Raw genomic sequence first — 17,297 nt, 5'->3', positions numbered from 1 at the left:
CTACATGGAGTATTTTTTGGCCTTTGATCATCATATAGATTTTGTGTGGAGGAGCAAATAGTAAAACTGTGTAATGGATCTGTTTGGTACTGGCAGAGGCTTCAAACTTCTTTTAAAATGTGATCCAAGTGCAAAGAGTTTCTGCACTTACCATTAGTAAACTAAGGTGACGGCCGACATCAACAGCACAAAAAAAGATGAGTCATGAAAATGTTTGAGATCTGAGGAGTCTGTAAAAAGAAGGTCTTAAATGCAGCTTTTACAGTGACTCTGATCTCTCAGTAAGTTCACACAGTGTTTGAAAACTAAACTGTGTTCGCTTCAGATTGCTTCAGTTGTTCTGACTGCTGAAGTGTAATACCGACTGGTTAAACAAGCAAACATGTGCCCATGTACACACACTCAGTGCAGTGGCTGCTGTATAACGGGATGACCTGGCACAAAGTGCTTTCAAACAATACAGGAGTCCTATAACTAAAAAAAACTATTAACAATGTGTGTGTTCAGTCAGCTTCTGCCAAACCTGTGTTCACACAAGGAAGACTATAGCAGGCGTCTGAATGTGTTTGTTGTAGAATTAGAATAAATGCGTTTTCTTGAAGCCACCTGTCTTAAAAAGCATTTTTATGATGCTTGTATGTTTTATCTCCTTGGCAAAAATCCAACCATGCGTTTGTTTGACTGAAACAAAAACGGGTATGCAGATCTGATTTTGGACACAACTCTGTATTACCAAACCTCAGGAAATTCATTCATAGAACAAGATGTAAAGGACAAACTTTTTTTACAGGTTCAGAAAGGCCAACAGTGTAACTATTGTATTGCAGTTAAAGACAAGCAGAAACTCTTTTGCCACGAAGCATGAGCCTAAACGAGGAGCGACGGTCACTGCTGAACTTCAGCCGTTCAGATCTTCAGTGAGCGGCAGCAACACAGAAATGTAGTTTTTTTCCCACCTTGGCATGTTTTTTGACACTTTGATCTCAGAGTCAAAGGCAAACAGTGTTGATATATGTATTTATATAAATAACAAAATAGTACAGTATAAATATAAAGATTCTGTGTGTGTGTGTGTGTGTGCGTGCGTGCAGTTGTAAATGTGTGTGAGTTTTAGATACGAGTGTGTGTGTGTTGTTGTAGTGAGCCAGTGTTAGGACAAGACTGGGGAGGGGAGGGGGGGTTAGAGGTGGGGCTTTCCCTCCCCCACCTCGTGGAAGAGCGAAGTGTAAAACTCAGGCTCCAGCTGCTTGTTGCGGTATCGCTGGACGATCTCTGTTATTTTCTGCTTCCGCCTCACATGAGGCGGGTTGTACAAGTCACTTTCCAGGCGTTTCCTCCGGCACACGTTGATGACCGTTTGACGCACGAGGAACCCTGGAGGAGGACGCACACACAACGTTAATGCAACAGCATAAAAATGCAATAACGAGACTGACTGATCAAAATCTTTTGACATGTGTGACATGAGACAAACTGCAATTTGAGCAGGAACATTGTAATGTTCTGACTGTCTTGCATGATGTACTTTGATAGACAAACCAAGACTTTCTTCACACTGTCTTGGCAGAACCTGCTCGCATATAGAGCCTTTAGTGATGGTACACTGTATCCTGCAGGAGTGATGCAAGCTCAGCTGCAAGAACACTCATGCTACTACTTCCTGTACAGTTTCACCAGCCATAATCTATTAATGTGTGCACATTATAAGTGAAGAGACTACCTCCTGCACTGTGTAAAGACTGTGCTTTCTATAAAGGGCAACAAAAGAGGTGTTGTAGGAAAGAAGGGGCAAGTCAGAAGGAGCAATGTAAGCTTTTACCTAGAGCTCTGCGGCTGACCACCATGCCGTCCACCAGGGGAATAACCATGCCGAATTTGCCAACGGCTCCATGCAGGCGGATTCTGAACAGTCCTGTCTTCAGAGGGTGGATGAAGATCAGGGGAACGTCCTTTTCTAGTAACCCCGACCTGCATCAGGAAGAGGGGGAAAGGCAGGGGATAATATGGTGCAACAGAGAATACATGTCAGCAACAAAGCTCAACCATAAAATGGTGTCTAAATCCTTTTTCTATGTAGCCTCTTCCTTTAAAGCACGGTATCATTTGTCAAAGCTCAGCCACGGTTCCTTTTTTCTGCCCATTGCATCTGGTGCACTGTGCATCAGCACACGCTTCGTGAACTACACGTTCCTTCATACTGGCAGCACAGTGTAAACTTGTAAATACCTGCAGGAGGTGCTGTTGCTTGTGCTAGCTTCCAGGCCAGTGCTGGTTTCCGCCAACAGATCAGACAACGGGAAGTTCTCTAAACACACAAAATCAATGACGTTCATGGGCGTCAGTATTTTGGTCGTGATACATAATACAAAAATGCTATCACACAGTATATGTTGAAGATGCATTAGGAGTATATGCCTACCAATATCATCAAAGCGCTCCACCCAGACCACAAATACTTTTGTTTCAGGCCCCAGCTGAGGGAAAGACTTTCCAGTTGATGACCTTTTCGTCTTCACCAAAGGACTAAGCTATATAAAGAGAATAATTCAATGTTACTGTAAGAAAACCTTTATAAATTAAAAAAGACATCATCAGTGCTGTCAGCCTACAGTTAAGGTAAATGTAATAAACTTTACCTTTTTGGCAGACTCCAGGTTTTCAGAATGGTTGGGGAACAGTTCCAGTGTGAGATTGGGTTGTTTCAGCATAGCTGGCATGAGGTCTGTGTTTGTGTCTGCCTCCACTGTGGAGTCACTGTGCACTGATGATTCCTCTGTGGAACACCGAAGAGCAAACATGATCTCAGTCAACCTATTGTCTCCTAGTGGGCTTTCAATATCTGCTATAAGGTATTTATTACTAACCAGAATTTTCAGTTAGAGACGGAACCACAAATGCAATCTCTGTCAGAGCATCAGCATAGTACAGAACCTTCTTCTCCCCGTTGAACACTGAACCTCCTGTGTCCTCAGGAGTGGCTGCTTCCTCTACAAATTTCAACATAACATACCATCATATGACAATTGTGGTATGTATTCTTCCAAAGACTCCCTCTCGTCTACCAGCTTACCTCCTTGTAGCATGTCGTTGCTGTCAGAGCAGGAATTCAGGGACCAGCTGGTGTCTAAGTGTCCTGTCCACCCTGGATGGCGTCCCACATCCACAGGCCAGCCCAAGGACAACAGAAACTCCAAGAAGTGAGGCTGGACACTGGCTGATGACTCCACATTCCTCAGAATCTGATCAACACGATCAGCAGGGATATTAATAATCAAAGATTTGAACATAGATATAGTAAAAAATACTGTGTCCTGCTATACACTGCCAGCTTGTATTTCCTCACCTCATGGCTGCTCTTTTGTCCAGCCCTCACATAAAAAATAAAAACAGTGTCGAATGGTCGGCAGGGAAGCAGGTCCAGGTAGCTGATGTCATCAAAAAACCCTGGTAAGGACGACTCCAACCCAATCAGATGAGGAGGTAGACGGCTGTTGTTGGGTTCCTATCAAACAATAACAAATAAATATAAAAGCAATCTACATTAACTTTATCGGTTTGTGGCCTGAACTGCTTTTAGATTTATCGTTAATACTGACAAGTGGTGTTCCCATTGATGGGCGATTCAAGTTACATCCCTCTAGCAGAAAACTGAGGCATAGTAGCACAGAGTTTTTCTACTGTGTTACGTAGTAATATGATATTGTTCAGTAAACCTAAGGTTTGTAAGGTTTACAAACCTTAAGGGCCTCCAGAGACAGAAAGCCAAAGTGGGAGAGGAAGAGGCGAGCTGTCTGGAACTCCTGTGAAGGTGGAGGGGGTTTGCAGTCTGTCTGTGGGTCTGGGAAAGGCTTGGACTTGAAGTTTTCCTCACTGTGGCGCTCCAAGGCATTCTCATACTCTATCTGCTTGGTCATTAGTATGCGAAGCTTGTCATGCTGAACTTCCAGCTGAAAAGGAGGAGATGGAATCTTTTTAGCACACAGATATGCTGACAGGATGAATGACAGTCCCCTGCAAGTCCCAAACAGGTATCACCTCCAAAGATAGACATAAAAACCCATCAGTGATGTCATGTCTGTTTAACAAGTCTGGTATGAAGCATTAAGTCACAGAGTGAGTAGCTCTTTTCCACACATACAATGTAATCCAATCAAGTGCTACATCCCTTTAATAAACACAGCCTTTGTGTGTTCATTTTTGATAACACCGTCAGAGAAGCACTAATTTACTTTCTGGTACTTTCTCTAGGAAGTTGTGCTCTTGGATTGCAGTAAAAGCTGCAGATCATTGCAAGGAAAGTGCACTGGATTGAAACATTGCATCAAATGATCATCACCAAACCTTTCAACCCTTTTTAACCACCACAAACACCCAAATTAAATTTCATCTCTTCAACAACTCACATGGGGGAAATTACTCGTCAGTGAATTTGGGGCTCTCGACTCATCCTCCCAGCACATACATAACTCCTGAGTTTGTGCAATAACAGATATTACCAAGAAATGTATTAATTCGCAAGGCTCCATTGAGCCATTATACCTTATGCATAATGTGAATACAAGCACAACAAGAGCTACATCTATTCTCTCACCTCCTTACTGACAATGTCGTCCAGGTCAGGGATGCTGACATCAGCTTTGACAAGAGGGATCTTATCCACTTCTTCAGGGAAGGGCCTCTGCTTGACGTTGTATTTGATCCCCACATTATTTTGAGGTTTTGGACGGCCCTCTGGAACAAACACCTGCTGTGGGAGGAGTGAAGAAGACAGTTAAAATATTTCTTTGTCTAGCATTGTCACTTAACATGTGCAATAATCTACAGAGTGATCTCACCCTCTGATTAGCCCGAGCTCCTCTTGGTTGATGGAATAGCTGCATGGTCCAAGCGTGTCTGCCAGCTGTCCCTCGAATCAAAACGGTCACTGATGGGCTGGGGTCTGTAAAGACAGAGAGGCTCTTATTTTAGAGACACATAAGATAACCTATTTCTTGCCAGTGCTTTGTACTTAAAGGGTTATGCAGTCTTTGCAGTCCAATATTATGCCTAAGGACACAAAAGACACAAGATACTTACTCTGCTCGTTGCCAAGTGGTTGCTCCAGCATTGCGAGGATAACAGAGTTGTCCAGGACAAAGTAGCGGAAGTTACTTGCTCCTGTAGCACTGAGCCTGGCATAACGGATTAGGGTATCTTCATTCAGCAAGCTGCAGGTGGAGGCAGGCCCACTGGGAGAAGGGAAAGCCCCCAACACCTGCATGATACTGGAGAACACCACAGAAACACAAGCAAGAATGTCAACATGAAGAAATCAGGTCAATGAATGCAACACATTTTAAGACAAATATGTGTGGACACCAAGCAGAAAAACAAGGCAAACTATAACTCTATAACAGTTTAATAATAAAAATACTGTAAATAATCTGTAAATATCTAAAGATGATCGAAGAAACTCATTCTGGAGAACGTTGATCAGCTTATTTTTTAACATTTATTGTGTGCTGTCAATCAACTCACAAAAAACTAAATTTTTTTTAGCAGAAACTAACAATCACTCAACAATTCTGTATGTAAAGAATGTTACCAGGACAACGTTGCTTCAGCAGCATCCTTTACTCTCATTGAAGCAGGGTTGTGCTCCTTCTCTCCCTTGTGTCGGACTTCCTGATCTTGCCTGGACTTGCTGCCTGAGATTCCCAGCTCCACAATCTCTAAAACCTCAACCAAACAATCCTGGTACACAAAAAAAAATGTAATCAATCAAACTAAATAATAATCCTGTTTAACTTAACCATAACTGAGAGAAATCAGCCTATAAAGTTACCTTCTCATCCAGCATGTCAGGGTGCTCTGTGAGCCACACACACAGGAACTGGAAGGCAGCTACAATCATGGAGTGGAGGTCTCTGGACTGCAGAGGAGCTGGACGGCTACACTGGTACACAATGTAGCCGCATATAGAGCTGACAGCACGCTTACGGTCTGCAGAGTCTACTCCCACTTTTACCTGATTAAGCCACAAGCAAAATGAGGAAATCCACAGTAAGTGTATTTTAACAAGATAGAGATGAAGTTTCATGCTATTAGATGTGCCACATTTGTAGAGCAGTTTACTAAGGTACATAGCCTTGACTTTCAGCAGACATGTTTTTAATGAAGAGCTCTTTTGCTTGATTTCCTGATGCTCTTTATATATACTGAATGGAGTGATAAAAAAATAACTAAAGCTAAAGTCTGACAGTGACTACAGGTAGTTACAGTGAGTCTACATAGTTTTTACCTTGGCTAGTCCAGCCAGCAGCTCGAGGGCAGCCAGTGAGATGCTCATGTCTTGCCTCCACTGGGAGTTGAGCCTCTGAGTGACCAAGTGGATGCTGCGCACTAGCAGGCCTGCCGCTGTATCTGGAAGAGCTAAACCATATAACACCCCGAAATACCAAACACCGCAAAGAATAGAGCATAGAAGGATTAAGGCAACAAAGCTACAAGGTCATGCACAAACACTTCTGGCTGCCCAATTAGCAGATATGTTTTATATATATTGATAACATGCATTAGAAAAGACTGAAATCAGCACAGCACACAATGTTAAAGAGAAGCTTGTAATACATTAAGCGGCTGAGGAACAGACCTGAGCATTATCAACATTTTTTACTACCTGATTTTATTTAGAAATCTGTTATTGCATTGCTTAAAACTTTACCAAAATAGTCTAACCCATCTTTAGGGATTTCTGTATTCTGACATCCTTTCTCAAAGTTTCTACTTAAAGGTCCAATGTGTCGATCCTTTAGAAAGTGATAATATTAAGGCTGAAGACTGATTAAAAGTCTGGCTGCAATGATCCCAAAATCATATTTCCCAAAATCATATAAAATCATATTTTCATATATATATATATATATATATATATATATATATATATATATATATATATATATATATATATATATATATATATATATATATATATATATATATATTAAAATATGAAAATATGATTTTGGGATCATTGCAGCCAGACTTTTAATCAGTGTGTATATATATATATATATAAAATCATATTTTTCCTGTCTATAGGGTGAATATAAACTTGCACATAACCTACCTAACACAAACCCGTGCAAGTTTAAAAACTATAACCAACATATTTAAACACCAGTAGTCAAATAGACAAAAACCTCTGAAAGACATTTGATTAAGACACACTGTTGCAATCAAGAGGAGCACATTCAGTGCCATCACAGCAAACTTTGTATCACTTACAAAGGCATTTTACCCAACGCTTCCTAACTCTGCATACCACTTTAACCACGTTAGCTTTAAAGAACAAATGAGTTAATTTAGTATTAGTATTTTAGTATTTATTAAGTTGGGTATTGATCAGCAAGCAGATATTGATCACTGTTGATCATTCTCTTGTCAGCATGTATAGCATCATCTGACCAAAGCAGCATTATTGTGTTAATTCACTGGGCACAATAATATTAGTGTTGGTGAGCAGTTAGACGTCTTACCGTAGTCCCGGAGCAGTGCCTGTGCAGGACGCTCAGAGTCTGGGCTGGTGGCCTCTGTGCTGCCTCCACTGGTGAAGCTGACGCCACTGTTTGTCCGGCTGTGACTTTGACTCTTTCCTGCCACATGGCTCCCGTCTATACTCCCCTGCCACCACCAGAACAAAGCAGTGTTGATGTTGAATTCTACTTGTAACATGTAAACTGATCATCAGAAAACAGCCGTGTTCTAACCCTTACCGTTTCAGTCTGTGCACCTATGGACTCTAACAACGCAGAGTCTTGAACTATATTAAGCATTGCACCTGAAAGAGAAGAAATGTGACATTAAAACAATAGTACAAGAAATACTGCAACACATGTCATTAATAGCTGCATGAGGGCAAAATAACCAGAAAAAAAGGTATATGAAAGTGTCAGCAGATACCTAAGATAAGCTGTGTGTTGGTTGGGTCAGTCTCTGTCTGCAGCGCTCCTATGAGGACATTGACAAGGCGTAGTCTCAGTGACAAGAAAGACACAGGCTGGTCGTGAGGCCACCCATCTTCCTCATTGAACTTCCCCTCCAACAAAACCTAAAAAACAAAGTCAATATAGTTGAAAACAGGATTTATCTGAAATTGATATCAAGAAGTTCACATTTAGCACTTTCAACCATAAAGATTTGACATTAAAATCCTTTCTTTAAAGGAGCAAGGTGGCATTACTTAGGGCGTTACCTCTGACTTTATGTTGCCAAAATGATGCGGCAGTGGCAGCATAGCAAGCAAGATGTTGATGGAAGCTCTCCTCAGGTCAGTAGGATTTACATAGATCTTGAATTTGGACAGCTCCCTAACAAACGTGACAGATAAATCTTATTTAGTAAATAAAACATGTAAATCTTTTCGATACCAATCTAAAAGTTGTGCAAAAGACTAAGCCTAACCTGTCTGGCACAATAGTCTCCAGTGCAGCTATGAAGTATGGCACCACCACATTGATGCCCTTCAGGTCAGTACAGAAGAGTGATGACGAATTGAGAATGATAGAAGCCAGAACTGGTCTACAGATGAAATCAGAAATCTGGAGACCTTGAATCAAGACCATGTAGAACCTGCAGATATTGAAATAATACAACATTATCATAAACACTCACACAACACACAATATGAAGCTGGGCTCAGACTAGTTTTAAAATTCTAATAGATAGTAAAATCAAGGAAGGAGTATCAAGGAATTAAGAAAAATGCATTTCCTTCCAATGTCAAACATGCACACAAGGTTTTAAATTAACTGCAGGATATTATGAAGATTATCATGCTAGCAAGATCAATCGCAGAGCGAAGCACCACCTAATCTGATCTCACAGTAGATAGGAACAGAATGGAGACTGTGGTGCAACAGCTTGCTTGGCACTAGAATAATTCTGCAGTTATTAAAAAACACAAATAGAGAAGATTAACAAGTCCATATGATAAAATAGGAGGAAGTGCAGCAACACTGATTTTCTATTATTCAGTGTGATTTGTTTTTTTAAACGATTTGCTATAACTTGGGGCATCCCATGGAAGTCCGAAAAAACCTTGACTACATTACCTGGACAGGTAAACAGGCAGAATATCCTCTCCAGTTTTCTTGCTACAGAAGATACGACACAGAGTTCCACAGGCTTCAGCTCGTCCTGCTTCATAGCTCTCGGGGAACTCATTGGTATCAAACAGTGGATTGGGCACCATGGAGTCAGTGGACATTTGGGAACCCTTCCTTCTCAGTTCCAGACCCACCTGAGTGGCTATCGCTGTAGAGAGTGGGAAGAGACAAGAAATGAAAGGACCCTGAATTGTAATGTGGTCAGCAGCATACATGCATGTTTGAGACACAGGCAAACAGACATTTATCTACTATATGCACACTATAAAAAAAATAAAGAGTAAAAAAAATGTAACACAAAAGCAACAAAAAGCAGACATTTATTCACTTTAACAACAAAGAGGAAACACTTCAATGACTGCAAACGCACACACACATCCGTTGAAGGCATTCAATATAAAAGGGCATTCTGACACAAAGAGTTTGCCATAGAAGTTCCACCTATTACTGGCACAAAGCATGACAGTGTAGTGTGATGATACTAAACTGTGTCAGTTAATTGCTGCCGCAAGCCTACAAAACAAAATCCCTGTGTCAGCTCCCTGGATGTTGCAATTATATGACTATCACTCAAGGTACAAAACATTCACTTCATGCATTGAGGCACCAACCAATAAAAAAAAAAAAAAAAACTCAAGTGAATTTACAACACAAAAAACATACAAGAAACAAAACAATAATGCTGAACTTAAGGAGGGTCTGAAACTAAATTATAAGTATTAGCATGAAGAAAAAATAAAGGCATTTAAGATGGGTGGCATTGTCACAGACTGGCAACGTTATGATTGAGACAAGTGGTCAGTTGGTGAAACCCATTCCATCACCTTTGGGAAAAACGCTGAAAGAACGCTGAGTGAACTTTATATATGACAAGGAGTGGAAACAGAAAACAATGGTGGTAATGGCGATGATCATGAAGAACTCAACTGAAAAGCAGGAAGATTTGTCAAGAAACGCAAATCAAGTGAGGGAAAAAAAGCTGCCGTTCCTACTTACAAGATTTATAAGAAAGGAGAATTTGGATAAAAGAGGCTGCAAGATAACAGAAATAGTGGAGAGAGACAAAATCAAAGCAGATCCAATATTTTGGGATCAATTCATATCAGGCATGAATTGTGTTTTTTTTGTTCTCCTCAATACATGATGTTTGACCCATTTCAACTCTTAACATTAATCAGACATGGTAGACACGAGCAGGACACTACACCAAAAAGAGAAAAATAAATGGAGAGCCAAAAATGCGTCAAATTTCTCTCTAAACACTAACTGTATGTGTCATTTTAATCTATGAGTGTATGAATATGTTGCTAGCCTATATGCAGTTTTAGCTAGGTTTACATCGTTGGTGAATGCAAATGGATTAGAATCAGATGGAAATATCATACAAGGCCACTTCTAACCAAGCCCTCCAGACACAGAAAGGCACAACAAAGTTTCAGAGAAAATGGTGAAAAAAGGAAAGGATATCCCAAACAACATACAGTAAAAAAATAACAACACCCAAAACACATATAACTCACAAAAACACAGAATAATGAACAGCAACAAAACACCCACCTGCCCATGCATTAAAGGAAATGCTATTAGCCAGTGCTTCACTTCTTACCGGTCATGCTGGGGTCTCGGCTGAGGCCGCTGTGGAGCTTACAGTGGACCAGAGCGGCATCAAAAAGCCACTGGCCGAACAGGTTAAGGATGCTGTTGACCTTTGGCCGTGCTGGAGCAGGGAGGGGCCGAGACTCCCAGCTGCTCTGGTTGGGGCTGGAAAGCAGGGTTGGGGAGGACGAAGTCTGCTGCTGCTGTTGCTGCTGGGATGCTTTGGTTGGTTGATTACCACTGCCCTGAATGGTGGCAAGGGAAAAGAAGAACATCACATTAGGATGCACACAGCATCAGAATAACAAAATGATAGCACTTGGGAGGAGCTTCATCAAATACAGACATAGTCTACAGTACACTTCCATGATAAATAGCTAAAAACAATGTGTAGTGAAAACCCAGCAGATCCCTTGCGGTCTTCCAATATGGTGGCGTGAGAAACTTCATGCATCTAGTGAATGTTACAGCTTTCTGTCAGACTTACAGTTGAACTCTTGCTTGTAGTTTTGGTGACCACTGTATGCCGCTGCTTGCGGCTGTGAGGGGGCGTGGTGTTGGCAATGGAGGGGGGAGGCGACATGCTCATTCTATTGACTGGGGTGGGTGGAGCACTGTCAGCCCTGGGTCGGGATATACCTGTTGACAGAAAGGCAAATGAGATGGGTACTGTGGTCTGTTTATTCTCAAACCATTAGGAGGGTTCTGATTAGCCTAAAAAAATGAGTAAGAAATTTTTATCGCACCGCCCTCGTCCACTTTTACAGCAACTATCCGAGTAAATAAAATCATACAAATTCATCCCCACTGCTAATGTTATGACAGAGAAAAATACAATTAATTGGTCTCAGAGACTGTGAGTTGATCATTCATTCTCACACATGCAAGACAAAGGTTAGATACAAATCACCAGTAATTGATATGCATCTATCTTGATTGACATTTTAGGCCTGCCGTGACTCCCTTTGTTGATGATCTTGTAGTTTGGTCTACATATGTTGGGGGTATCGATTTTTAAAAAAATGCAAGGGTAACACCAGTTGTTAATTTCATCACCACCACTAAATAGACCCATATGCCCATAGTATCCTGTGACAGGATGCATCAGCTGATGTTTGTACCATGAGAGAGCAGCACTGGACAAAAAGTGAACACCCTCTCCCGTACATCTCTCTTTTCAACAGAGACACCTACAGTGTAAAGACAAAAAATACACACTGACATATTGCTATTCAAACAGGTATTACTGACATCCTCCATCTTAACCCAGGGGCAGTGCTAGAGTAACAACTGGAATGGAGAAAACAGTGTTACAAAATGAAGGCTTGGATTAGCTGTAAATCATTTGCATATTTTACCATTATTCTAAATGATCATGCATACTTAAATTTCTTTGCACTGATTGGTATCCTGTGATACTAACACAGTATGACAGTTGCTTAAAAGGCGCCACAAATAACACTGTGTAGCATGATATCTAGCATATATCTGTGTCCTATTGTTGCCCATGTCACATTTCTGCATCTAATAATTGCAGATAATAATTTTGAATCAGTCTATGTAAGACTTGAACAAGAGTAAGTCTTGAGGTCACCGACTTACAGAAGGCAAGAAAAGCCTGTTAAAAATATACCAACCTGCGAAATGGTTAACATTTATATTAACATATGCTTTGTTACTGCTATTGCATCCTAATGTATTGTTTTACTTAAATGTTTGCATATGTTGAAATAATGTCTTAAATGTCACGTCATGTTAACTCAACTTCCTCTTACCCAAGAAGGCATCCACTAAGCAACTGACACCCCTCATAGCCCTGAAGAAGATCTGGGGTAGCTGTTTCAAGCATGGATGCAACACCACCTCATGGGGGATGCCACTTGAGTTAAGGAACTGTTCCTGAAACTTTGGAGTGGTGCTCACTATAGCAGGGTTGCTCAGGTCCACTGGGTTGCTGGAAAGAAACAAGCAGAATACTTGGAGATTTAACATAGATGGAAAATGAGTGAGTTGAATACATGTAGGACACAACAAATGAAAAGAGGAAATGATGGGGGAAGTCATACAAAATAGTACAGATCAACATCAACTTCCCTACAAAACCACCAATGTCAGTTAGGACTTGATTAATGGGAAGTTACCATTACATGAAATCATTATGCACCTGAGCATGTGGAGAAATCGATACCACGTCTGTGCCACACAGTCATTGTCCATCTCTAATGGAATCAAACTGGCATCCTCATCTGGAACTTTAAAAGGTGGGAAGGATGGTCCGTGGGTAAACCGCAAAAGTCTGAAATAAAACAGGAACATACATTAACAAGAATTCCTAATTTTGTACAGAAAACAATTTCACTTTCAGGTGTAACGAATCAATTCTAACCTGGAGGTCAGAGCACATGCCACTCTGCTCCATTGCTCTACAACAGGAGGGTGATGTCTCCAGTTGGCCAGCATCTCTCTTGCTGTCTTCCAATATGGTGGTGTCGGAAAGCAGCGGGCACATGCAAGCAGCCACACCTCAAACAGCACTGCCATAAGTTTGTCTGCCAGTTTCTCAGCTACCCCTACTAAGATAAATGGAGATTTTAAATGTTTGTCATCAAAAATAATAAGAATTTACAGCTCAGTATATAAGAAGTTTCAGTTAAGTGAAGCAGGTGGAGCTTACCTCCAGCTGTGGGTGGTGCAAGTAATGTATCATTGATGCGAAGCAGGAAGAGCAGCAGCACCTCCCAGGTTTCCCTCACCATGGAAACAGATTCCCGTGCCAGCTTCTGAACTGCAGTCAGAACCTGCTGGCAAAGCCTGATGTGGTTTGGACCATGCTGTTCAGGCCTAGAGGGAAAAACGACCGGAAATTAAATGACAAGTGTAACAAGTGAAAAGGTATGGATCTATACGTTAAAGGCTTATCTTTTATGACATACCTTGGCACAAAGACATTGTAGAGGTGCTTGAGAATGGTTTGGACATACATATTGGGCTCCTTCACAACAGGCTGAGGCATTGAGTCCCGGGGTGACACCAGGGCCATCATCCAGTCTGTGTACACATCCACACACAGCCTGACAGTGTCCCCCTCTAAGGGGAGGGTCAGTCCGTAACATAGCACTTCCATGGTCCATTTCACCTAGGAACCAAACCTTTGTCATTAACATGATACTGGAGTATTAAAGCATTTATAAGGAGGAGTCTTGTAGCTGAGAGGGCACATCAAAGAGAATGAACAACAGTTCTCAGTAAAAAGTTCAGCACATCAGCTTTACAGACTCATAACAAGGAAGGTTAAAGGTTTACATGCTAACAATACACTCCCACTATCACCTGTTATCATACGTTTCTTCTGCTAATCTGAAACAGACTGGACATTCAAAAGGAAAGCCCTGTTCTATACTGAATCTAAACTGAGGTGTACATACATCAAAGAAGACAGTAAAGATGAGGTACGTTTTCCTTCCCATGAACCTAATTCAAGCCTTCAAATATCCACATATCTGAATATTCCTTTATAATAAAGCCCCTCTGTTTCCTGTCATATAATGTCCCACTGAGTTTTGTGCAATATTGTGAAGAAGTCAATGTAGAAAAGTGGGATCAGGAAGATTTATGCAAGCTTTACCCACAAGTGTGCCACGGAGTTCAAAGCAACAGCAGCGCTCCAGACACACAGAGCACCTGAGAATTACTGCTGAAGTATTTTTATCCCAACGCAGCTCCTGTCACATCATCTCCTGACATTTGCTGGCACATCATTTATTGAAGCTGCTGGCTTACTATGTGCACTGCAGTTTACTGGCTCACAAAGACGAGTTCCAGTGTTTTAATCAATATACGGAGAAGAGATTTTGACAGCTGGTGTATACAGTGTATACAAACAAATACGTCTGGTATTTGTCTGGCTTTGAAAATCCAACCAAATTTCAAAATGGCTTGATACAGCATCTATCCAGATATCTGTGAAGAGCCTTGGACATACCTAATATAAACACAATAATACTGCACATAACTGAACACATAGGGCATGCTTCAGTGACTTTTTGATTTCTTTTTTTTTTTTGCAAAATGCAAAATATCTCATGTGAGATTGACATTTTTGTAGTGCTTGCCAGTGTTTGCTGGTATTGCATGTTGTCCTTGCAGCACTGTTTCTTATTGACACAGTAACACTTAAAATATACCTGTGGTTTTATGAATAAAGTCAGTATCTCTTCTGAATACAGTGGGTATGGGCTAAAAGCCACCATTTCCTTTTGGATTCTAGCTTCTAATCCTGTCATTAGTATGTATTTGGTGCTTGAAAACAATGGTTGGTGTTGGTAACACCATCAAAACCAGCCTTTAGTATTAGACTAATATATATGGTCACATACACCAAAACACATATCTTTTTTTATCTGCTGCAGCATGCCTAGATTGACCAATAAAATGTATAACTAATGTTGTGATACCAGTTATTTCTGACTGAAAGCTTCAGCTTGGTCATGCCAGCTTACTCAAATAAAAACCTGGCTCTGTCAGGTGCTTAATGGTATAAACCCCCCTAATCTCTGGATACTGGAGTTTGTGTATAAAATACATCTTCTGGTGGATGGACCAACAGACTGGTAGCATGGTAGGCTACCCTTAAAATAATCAAATTGTGCATATACAGGAGTGTGGACAACTTTCTCACCTCTTTGTCTGTTTTGAGGATGTTCTCTGTGGCGACAGGGCTTACAGCTGTGCCCAGAGGCTTAACCACAGCATTTGCTACCTCTGTTCCCACACTGGTGGGATAGGTGTGCAGAACACTGAGGTGGCCCTGGTCACTCTGCACCACCAACTGGAGCGAGCGCCAATCAGAGTACATGCTGCTGATGTCTACTGCACTCTACTCACACCTCCTGCCTCCACCTGCAGACACACAGACACAGAAGTAAGCTTAACATGGCAAGTAGGGACATATGCTCATAACTAGCAGCAATACAGATGTGTGTGATATATTCACATCTGACAAAACTGTCAATGTGTTACCATGTTTAAGGGGAAACATAAACGCATTCCGTGCAATGTTTTTATAACTTGTTTAACTGGTTTGATCTTATCTCGCGTACCTAATGTGTTTTGATGCATAACGAATGCATAATTAAAACATATAACGTCAGGTTAAGCAGTAGTTAGTATGCAATGTATACGTGTGTAATATATTTCAGCTAAAAAAGTGACTGCCGTTTTCACTGATGTGTAAATTGACAGACATGTCCTATGTTGTTGCTAACGTTTCGTTCCCTTCTTCCAGAGAAATAAATTGTATGAAGTGTAGCATTGCAACAAATGGCCTACACAAACCTAATGGTTTAAGCATAACGGACATCTGAATTGTACAAATCGGCTCGGTAACAAACCGAAGAATCACAACCAGGAAACGGTTCCGAAAATAAGTAGCTAGCTAACGTTAGCGAGCATTGACATCAAAACATCCCCGTCTTGCTGATGACACCAAGTTAAGTTAGCAGCTGGGCGGATTTTCTGGTACAAGCTTGTATCTTCGAAAAGGACAAGAGGTCATCGTTAGTAACAATCTGCAGTTCGACGTGCTTACTAACCAGTTATCTCAAACTACGTTACAGTTGATCTGAGCTAGCTTAGCTGATGTACGCTGCGCTAGCCACTCCGTTGACATTAGCTAGCTGAGCTGGCTGTCATTTGCTGGTAGCTAACTACCTAACTTTGCCAAGACGCTAACCCCCGCCTGCTCTCTATGTAGGCGGTGTTTCTCTATTTACCTGGACCAGCTGGAAATGTTGTCATAACAGAACTCTGAAACTCGCAGTTTGTGCTTTCTGTGTATCCCGTTTTTAAGCCATTACAGCCTCCATCTTCGCAATGTCAAGGCTTGGATATTGCAGCTTGGTAGGCTAACGGGAAACAGGATGAGGATCTGCCGGTTAACGCCCCCTACTGCTGGGTACAGTGAGTGATTTGATGCTGCGTTCAGGAACTCAGGGTGAGCTCTTTGTTTTCAGATACACGGTGAACGGGTGGAAATAGATACACAAAACATATAAATAGATACGTACGATAAGTAAAATAACTTCTTTAAATGACATAATTAGTTATGTGCATGCTGGAAAAACTGACCTTTTAATAAAAAAGTAATACTTCCTAAATATATAATAAAACATAAATGTTACACTCTACATACCAGCTGTCATCAAATTTATGTAGAAGTTTGTTCAATTTGTTTTTTAAATAATCCAAATCAAAAATCTAAAAATATCTTTAAATCCAATCTTAGCTTTAGTTTAATGTTTACAGAACACTCTGACAATGACACCGAGGATACATTCAATGACCTGCAGAGAGAAGCCTTAATGTATAATCTTTTAAATTTCTGGTCCCTCACTATTAGGTCTACACCAAGGCGAATATACCAATTACTTGCATTGTTTAAAATGTTTCTACTCCACAAGGTTCTTTACTTATGTCTATATCAGAAGATATAATGCATTAGTGATTATAATGGGTCAAACTCTAATACTTTGCAAGATGCAACATAATGCATCTTTC

General features: G+C 40.9%; 1 protein-coding gene across 11 annotated transcripts; it reads right to left on the bottom strand.

Annotated features, from left to right (window-relative positions):
* Nucleotides 1-707: 707 nt before the first annotated feature.
* Nucleotides 708-16,660, bottom strand: LOC114438159 (ral GTPase-activating protein subunit beta-like). Of its 11 annotated transcripts, none has more exons than XM_028409331.1 (32): nucleotides 16,514-16,660; nucleotides 15,421-15,641; nucleotides 13,676-13,878; nucleotides 13,417-13,583; nucleotides 13,129-13,315; nucleotides 12,907-13,038; nucleotides 12,518-12,696; nucleotides 11,864-11,932; nucleotides 11,230-11,381; nucleotides 10,753-10,987; nucleotides 9,093-9,294; nucleotides 8,443-8,610; nucleotides 8,234-8,348; nucleotides 7,942-8,089; nucleotides 7,755-7,819; nucleotides 7,518-7,662; nucleotides 6,281-6,411; nucleotides 5,825-6,007; nucleotides 5,585-5,733; nucleotides 5,077-5,264; nucleotides 4,836-4,939; nucleotides 4,592-4,747; nucleotides 4,404-4,469; nucleotides 3,738-3,947; nucleotides 3,344-3,502; nucleotides 3,071-3,239; nucleotides 2,865-2,987; nucleotides 2,637-2,773; nucleotides 2,420-2,528; nucleotides 2,227-2,305; nucleotides 1,820-1,968; nucleotides 708-1,374 (listed from the first exon to the last, which is right to left on the bottom strand). In XM_028409331.1, exons 2-32 carry the CDS (start codon nucleotides 15,595-15,597, stop codon nucleotides 1,181-1,183), a joined length of 4,650 nt encoding a protein of 1,549 aa, XP_028265132.1. In that variant the 5' UTR covers nucleotides 15,598-15,641; nucleotides 16,514-16,660; the 3' UTR covers nucleotides 708-1,180. The 11 variants fall into 11 exon arrangements, with proteins under 11 accessions (XP_028265132.1, XP_028265134.1, XP_028265139.1 ...); XM_028409333.1 differs by having other exon boundaries at nucleotides 13,129-13,312; XM_028409338.1 differs by lacking the exon at nucleotides 11,864-11,932.
* Between the last annotated feature and the right edge of the window lie 637 nt (nucleotides 16,661-17,297).

Source organism: Parambassis ranga, chromosome 7, assembly GCF_900634625.1.
Source record: "Parambassis ranga chromosome 7, fParRan2.1, whole genome shotgun sequence".
Classification (NCBI taxonomy): domain Eukaryota; kingdom Metazoa; phylum Chordata; class Actinopteri; family Ambassidae; genus Parambassis; species Parambassis ranga.
This window is presented reverse-complemented; position numbering and strand designations above follow the sequence as displayed.

Excerpts from the sequence above, each read along its gene's own strand:
- LOC114438159 (XM_028409331.1), bottom strand. The coding sequence starts at position 15,597 with ATGTACTCTGATTGGCGCTCGCTCCAGTTGGTGGTGCAGAGTGACCAG. Across the intron at positions 12,697-12,906 it reads CGATTTCTCCACATGCTCAG|CAACCCAGTGGACCTGAGCA; the intron begins GTGCATAATGAT and ends GTTTCTTTCCAG. Across the intron at positions 4,748-4,835 it reads GAGCTCGGGCTAATCAGAGG|CAGGTGTTTGTTCCAGAGGG; the intron begins GTGAGATCACTC and ends CTCCTCCCACAG.